This window comes from Phaethon lepturus, unplaced genomic scaffold, assembly GCF_000687285.1.
Source record: "Phaethon lepturus isolate BGI_N335 unplaced genomic scaffold, ASM68728v1 scaffold1445, whole genome shotgun sequence".
Taxonomy (NCBI): Eukaryota; Metazoa; Chordata; class Aves; order Phaethontiformes; family Phaethontidae; genus Phaethon; species Phaethon lepturus.
Genome location: NW_010542673.1, coordinates 81,016 through 88,285, shown reverse-complemented (window position 1 = coordinate 88,285; position 7,270 = coordinate 81,016). Strand labels below are relative to the sequence as shown.

General features: G+C 43.6%; 1 protein-coding gene across 1 annotated transcript in view; it reads left to right on the top strand.

Moving 5' to 3' along the window:
* Positions 1-2,569: 2,569 nt before the first annotated feature.
* LOC104621584 (formin-2-like) overlaps positions 2,570-7,270 on the top strand; it is a gene marked incomplete at its 3' end in the record, with an annotated part of 76,732 nt that continues 72,031 nt past the window's right edge. The window contains 2 exon segments of the mRNA XM_010288106.1: positions 2,570-2,633; positions 5,358-7,270. The exon segment at positions 5,358-7,270 is cut by the window's right edge and continues 110 nt beyond it. Of these exon segments, the coding sequence (XP_010286408.1) occupies positions 5,409-7,270 (1,862 nt within the window).

Below are 7,270 nucleotides of genomic sequence, written 5' to 3'. Positions count from 1 at the left end.
GCGATAGGACAAGGGGTAATGGTTTTAAATTAAAAGAGGACAGATTTAGACCAGATCTAAGGAAGAAATGTTTCACAATGAGGGTGGTGAAACCCTGGCACAGGTTGCCCTGAGAGGTGGTAGATGCCCCATCCCTGGAAACATTCAAGGTCAAGTTGGACGGGGCTCTGAGCAACCTGATCTAATTGCAGAAGTCATTGCAGGGGGCTTGGACTAGATGACCTTTAAAGGTCCCTTCCAACCCAAACTATTTTATGATTCTATGATTGTTGCATTTAGGTGAGAAGTCCAGGAGGTTAAGTGCTTCACAGAGATTTTGGCTCCTAACCAGCGGGCATTATGCAGCATAATAGTTGGCAAATACTGCATTGCTGGAGACCATTCTTATTCAGGTATGTTAACTTTAAATGTTAGTTCTCACTAGCTAGAAATTATGTGTGGAAAAGTTCAGCACTACGTAGAAGGCATTTGAAAATCCTAGTCCTCATTTTCCCATCTAACAAAAGCTCCTAGGCAAGACAAACACTCACCTAGGATCATTGCTTGCTAGGTTCAAGCTCCTTATAAAAGAAACCTTTCAATACATAAAACAGGTTTCTCATTAGCTGGATCACCTCAACTTAATATAAATACAATGCATGAGGCATGACTTCATACTACTTAGACAAGTATTAAAAGAAAAAGCAGAATCTCATATCCACTAAAAACTAAATGAGGCAAGGGCAGGACCAACTTCATTGTTAGCCATTATGGTCTCTTAACCCACATTATATTTTCCAATCTTCTGACTTAGCCCTTGCCAGTCAGAGTGGGAAACTGAGTCTGCTAGAGCTTGTCAAGTCATAAAAGACAATTCTGCCTATAGCTGAAAGGGGTGGGAGGGTGTTGGAACAGGAAACAATTTTCAACTGCTCAGAGCCTGGCTTTGGCAGTATAAGGGCATATTTAATAGTAGTTGATACGTTCTAGGGAGATAACTTTTCCAGCGTGCTCAGAGTGGCAGCTGGGGGACGCTTCCTGCTGCCACAGGACAGCAGGAACAGGGACCTGGCTCCAGCACAGGACTGAATAAGGAGTCCTCCGCTGGCTTATGAAAATTCAAGCTCTAGTAACATATAGATGGCTGTGAATATCCTGATCTGCTTCAACCTTTCTTCATACCATCTGCATTACCGTATCACAATCAGTAATGTGACACCAGAGTACTTTAAAACAATTCTGTCAATGTGTGCCTTCATCTCTAACCCAAACCCACGCACATTAAGCCACTAGTTAAAAAGTAGATCTCTGCAGTGTGTGTATGGCAGCAGTTAGGATGCCCTGGGCTGTCACTAAGTGCCCTCTCCAAGCAGTAGCCCTGTCCTGCCAGGTATGGGGCAGGGGAAGGCCAAAGGAGCGACAGTGTTGGGGGGACAGAGACCAGCTCCCAGAGCACTGCCATGGCACCTGGGCCCTGCAGTATGGTGCTGTGGCTCTCACACTGCTGCTGTCTCACCCTCCGCCCTCTTCTGCGTGGAGGCAAGGCAGAGGGACTGCCAGTGGCAGTGTGGGTCTTGCTTGTGGTCTTAGAGAAAGAGGTTCAGCCTCCTCCATCAGGCCTCTGCCCTAGCCGCCATGTTGTGGCTTACCCCCAGAAGAGCACCTTCCCTGGGCCACAGCAGCCTCCTCTGACTCAGCTGGTGAGTCTCCCCAGCAGGGAAGGGGGCACAGAGCCCATATATACACATGTATGTGGCCTGGCCAGCCGCTTTGGACTCCTGGAAGAACTAGCCGTGACCACGCGTACAGAGCGTGCCCCTCAGTCACCGTGCAGGGCAGTACAGGGGTACGCGCAGGACACATGGCGTGGCTGATCCTGGGGATCATGTTTGCTGCACCCCTGTCTTCACTGCATGGCAGTGCGAGTGCTTCAGTGCTGGCAGTCACAGCGTTACTGCCGGGGTGGTGTTTTGGGCACTTCACATGTCAGCGGCACTCCTGTGGCTTAAACCCTCCCCTGGCATCGTACTGGTGAAGCCTAACTCTGACCCAAAGGCTCGTCCACCGGCCGGCATGGCCCACGGCAGCGCTGTGCCTGTCAGCAGCAGTAACGGGCGTTATTACCTTCACTCTCTGGGGACTTGCTCAATGACTACTATTGAGATCAGAAGGAAATATCACAGTAAATGAATCATGGTGAAAACTTGTCCCCCCCAAGAAAGCTGTCTCTTCCCCAGGGCAGGCTCCCCTAGGCACCTCTCAGTCTCCCTCCAGGCAGCTCACGCTTGCAACAGGCCCAAAATGCCAGCGTGTCAACGGGTCACTCAGCCTTTTTGTGAGGAATCTGGGGGAAACACTCGCACCACAGTCTCAGCTCAGCCCCACCTGGGGGGGAAGTGCTCTGCCTTGGCTGTGCTCCGGGAGGCCGAGGCCTGCACCCAGGTGTGGGCAATTGGTGCTGCCAGCAGCCCTTCCCCTCCCAGCAGGGCAGGTGGGCAGTGCTGGGGGGTCTGGCCACCTTTCCAGAGAGGCTGCAGTAAATAGTAGCTGTCTTGTTGAAAATAATCACAATCTTGTAACAGGGGCTTGTTTTTCTAACAGGAATGCGTTAATGTGGAAGTCTCTGGGAGTGCAAGCACAATGCACCTTGAGCTGTAAGTTTTGACTCTCCTCTGTGTGTTGCCATTTGTATCTCCTGAGCTTTGGAGAAGAATGAGAGGTGAGGGGGACCTGAGGCCTATGCCTGCGATCTCGCCCTTTGGTATTTTTGACTGACCACTAGCAAATATTAAATGAAGTAGGCAGGTAGGTTCACGGACTAGCCTCAGCTGTTTGTTGCCAATTTATAGCACGTTAAGAACGAGTTATAGTTACTCTTAAAAATGAAATATCCTTTTTGAACATCTAACCCCCCTTCTTTTCCCCATCTACTTTCTGTTTGAAGTCTCTTTTTTTGGTGTAGAATATTGAATACATTCTTAGCTTTTGAAATGTAGCTTATACTGATGCCAAAATGTGTTGGTTTCTTGCTGACTTTTAGTAATATGTTTTTCTTCAGAAGCTAAAAGATTCCCAAGAATAAACAAACCCCAAAATATTAACATTTGTTTTTATGTTTGGCTAATGTTAGCCTTTTGTGCCTTCCCATAAATACTGATTGAGAGTTGTATCTATCCCTGCCACTTTGGGGTAATTTGTGTATCTATCTCCGCCACTTTGGGGTAATTTTTTCCTTTTTTTTTTTTTTCTTTTAAACAAATTTTCTGTGTGGAATAAGCAGAGCAAATTCTTTGATGTTCACATGCGTACTTTTGTTCACATAAGTATGCCCATTTTGGTGATGCTCTTTCCTCATATAGATCAGAAATATTATTCAGCAATTACTGCTGGTAAATTGTCATTAGTTGTAATGGAAGTGTGTTGAGATTGTAATGTGAGTTTACAGAGAAAGAAGGAAAGTGAATGTTTCAGAACATCACACTAATTCTGCATTTCCCTCACACATTCAGTCCACAGTATCTTTATATTACTTCTGCACTATGTTAATTTCTGACAGATTTTGGTGAGAAAAGAGCTTTTAAACGGGGCTGGAAGCTACATGTACTCCAGTTGTAATCAAGGGTTAGATCCTTGTCAGTTCTAGTTGGTGAAAATACCCATTAGGATAGTATTCCACCGCTGTGATACTCTCAAACTGTGCCTTAGGTACTCCTTACTGTGTATCTTCAGATGTTCTGAAATTACCTGAGCTTTCAAAAGCTTTTTGCAAGTATGTAATAATGCTATAAAAGGTAAAATACTGCAACAAATTAGAAACTAAGTAGGATAACAAAAAGTAAAAGCAGGAGTGGAGTAAAAAAGCAAAAGCACTTAACATGCTCTTGCAGGTTTGGCTATACTAGCTCTTGCTAGTATATTTATGAATGTTGAGTGCTAAAAATGAAAAGAAAAAGATTAATCACTTCATTAGATGAATGAAAATTTTAAAAAATGAACAGTAAGTGTACAAAGTCATCTGATCCACTTAAAACACTTGAGTTCTTATACACAGAAGGTTTCTGGTGCCTGAGCCACAGGCCCCTCAGAACAGGACTTGCATCAGAGCAGTAAGTGACCAAGAAGCACACGGAAAAAAATACGATAGTTCAAAGGAATTTACTTGCATTATTGACAGTGCTATTTTTTCCAAACTGAATTAACAAGAATGACCACAGACCAGATTTGTAAAGGTATTTAACATTCCTTGAAAAAAAACAAGGGGAGATGGTGCCTGCATAGTTTTTAAAGTGTGAATGATACTCTCCTCCTTCTTTTTTTCTTAATGTGTATCAAGGCAGAGGGAAACAAGTGAAACCTATGGTAGGAAGAGAATGATACCAAAAGGATGCATTTTCCTGGAATGATATATTGTTTTAAGCAGTCTCTGATTAAAGGGAAGTTGCTAATAAAATAGCTCAGAGCTGTGAGGAATGCATAAAGTCTTTCACAGAAACTGAACTTAATAAACCAGGCAGTTTAGAGATGATAAATCATAAACAGAAATCTTCCTAATTACTTCTTGGCTGGTGTTGAACCAAGACAGTGAACTACTGAACTGATCCAACTTGGCAATTTGGCATTCCTATGACCTTTTGTTTCTATTCCAATTATTTTAAATTTTAATTTTAAAAGTGGAAGGGAGTACCTGTCTGGAAGTTCAGGAAATGTATTTATGAAATAGGGATGCTTACATATCTAAACCAAAAATGGAGGAGAAGCAGCAGATGGTTAAAACTGTTGCACAAGCTTCCAAAGTAGTTAGCAAGTGACAGTGTCTAAATCAATTATTAAATATATAGGGTGCAATAGAGGACTGCTGTGCTGTATCCTTTTCCTCAGTAGCATTTGTATACTGCTATTTTTCTTGTTTGTTTTGTCTTGTTTCATGCCAGATGTTCTTATCAGAAAAAACAATGGTGGTGTGTTTTAATATTGATGAATTGATTCTCCTGGGAATAATAGTATATCTACCTTCTCAGAATACAAATTGTGGAAGGTTTTTTATAGTGTAATTACCATAATGCTTTGAATTTTAAGTGCAGCCCTTTTCAACTGTGGAAAGAACTTTTTGTTTGTTATCTTTCTTCTGTGTATTTTCAGAGTGACTCTCCTTTTAAAATTATGTATTGTGTTTTGGTAGCCTTTAAAAAGTAAACATGTAAATCACCAGAGGTACTGTGTAATCTGTCAAAGTAGCATATGCTTAAGCACCTTATAAGATATTAAATAATCATAATATTTCTGTTTCCAAGGTTATTAGTTTATTCATTTAAACAATTGCAGAGTAATTGAAGCACCTTCCTTTAAGTTGTTTTTATTTTTTTATTTTTTCCCTCCAGGAATTTGAAGTCCTGAAATCATAAATGATTTGGTGATGAGCTGAACTTGCAATGCAGGCAATAAAAACCGTGGAAAAAGAAGTGACTTTTATAAAGGAAATACTTTTCACAGAATCCTTCCTAAAGAAACAAGAGTGCAGCAGAAGCCCAGAGAGCAGGCAGCTCCGTGAGAAGCAGCCATTGGAAGGAGCTGTCTGCAGCTCTCAGTGCTGTACTGAGCATGTCCCAGCGGAGCCCAGTGCAAGCAGCACATTATGCAAAAAGGCAGCTCTAGCAGATGGGAGAGAGGCACAGAAAGCATTCGCTTCACTTGCATCACCACGGCTTGAAAAAAAACCCGGATCGCTAGAGGGGATCTCGCCAGCAGGCCAAAGGAATGAAATCTGGGAACATGGCTTGATTGCTGAAGGTGTTGCGCTGCAAAAAATCATGGGGAATCAAGATGGGAAACTAAAGAAAAATACAGGTGATGTGCATGAAGGAGGAGAGGATGTCTCTGGGCCCAAGGATACAGATGGCACAAAGAAGGTATCGGGAAGCAGAAGGGGACTGGGGAAGCATGCAAAAGGAAGTGAATCGGGTAAGAAGAAGGGTAAGTCAGACTCGAGGGCCTCGGTGTTTTCAAACCTGAGGATCAGAAAGAATCTGTCCAAGGCTAAAGATGGGAACAGTAGTTCACGGGAGGATGTTTTGGAAAGCCAGGCCTTGCAGGCTGGAGAGCTGGACAGTACTCATTCAATTGTTACCAAAACTCCAGATATAAGCATCTCTGCAGATGAAGGGGGCCTCTCAGACACAGATGTTGAACATTTTGAAATCAGAAATGAAACTGTCCCAGCTGCTGCAGAGACACAGGATGGACAAAGAACCAGCTCTGGCTCTGATACAGATATATACAGTTTCCATTCAGCCACAGAACAAGAGGATTTGCTTTCTGATATCCAGCAAGCTATTAGACTGCAGCAGCAGCAGCAGGGGGCAATTAACATTGGAACTGAGGACCTTGTCACCAAAACAATGGGCCGACACATGGCTAATTTGCAAGCAGCCCCCTTAGATTTTGAACGGTTTCTTTCAGTAACGGCCACTGACAAAGAGAGGAGCCCAGACACTGAGGGGGGTTTTCCAGCAGTATCTGAAATTGCAGAAAACGTTCCCATCTCCTGTGCAACCGAACGTGAACTGAAAGAAGCGGTAAATGGCACAGGATCTCCTGGTAACGGCTTATTTGAAACACAAGAACGTAAGCTATTGATTGAGGAACAGGAACAGCTCGTTGCTCAACTGGATGCTGTAGCTAGTGAACTAGAAGATGATTTAAATAGAACTGCAGTAGAAAATGGTTTTCAGACACACAGCTCCACACGACCTTTTCCAACCTCGGTAGCAGATGCTGAGACTAAAATTGCTGAAGTGCAGGCTGTTGATTTGCAGGGCTCAGTAACAGAGGATGGTATTTCAGATGCAGGCCATGATCATGCTGCTGAGACTCAGGAAGGGAAACACACTCTGTCGGCCAGTCAAGAGGACCTGCATAATGGTTTATCCACGGAAATGAAAAATGGCATTTTGTCCTCCGAGGGGACAGCAGGCAGTCCGATGCTTGGTTCCCGATGCTTTAAGCCCTATCTAATTAATCCTTGTTACATCAAAACCACAACTAGGCAACTGAGTTCTCCCAACCATTCACCTTCTCCCTCCCCATCCCAGAGCCCACTTATTACAAGGAGGCAGGAGTCATTCCACAAAAAAGAAAAAGTCTCAATCAAGAAGCAGAGGTCTGCTAGTTTGGCAGGTTTATTTAGTCGTTCAGCAGACTGGACAGAAGAGGTATCTAATCATAAATGCGAGATAACACAGAAGGTGGGCTCTGCGAGCTACTTGGAGCACAAGGGGCTTAGAGAGAAATTTCA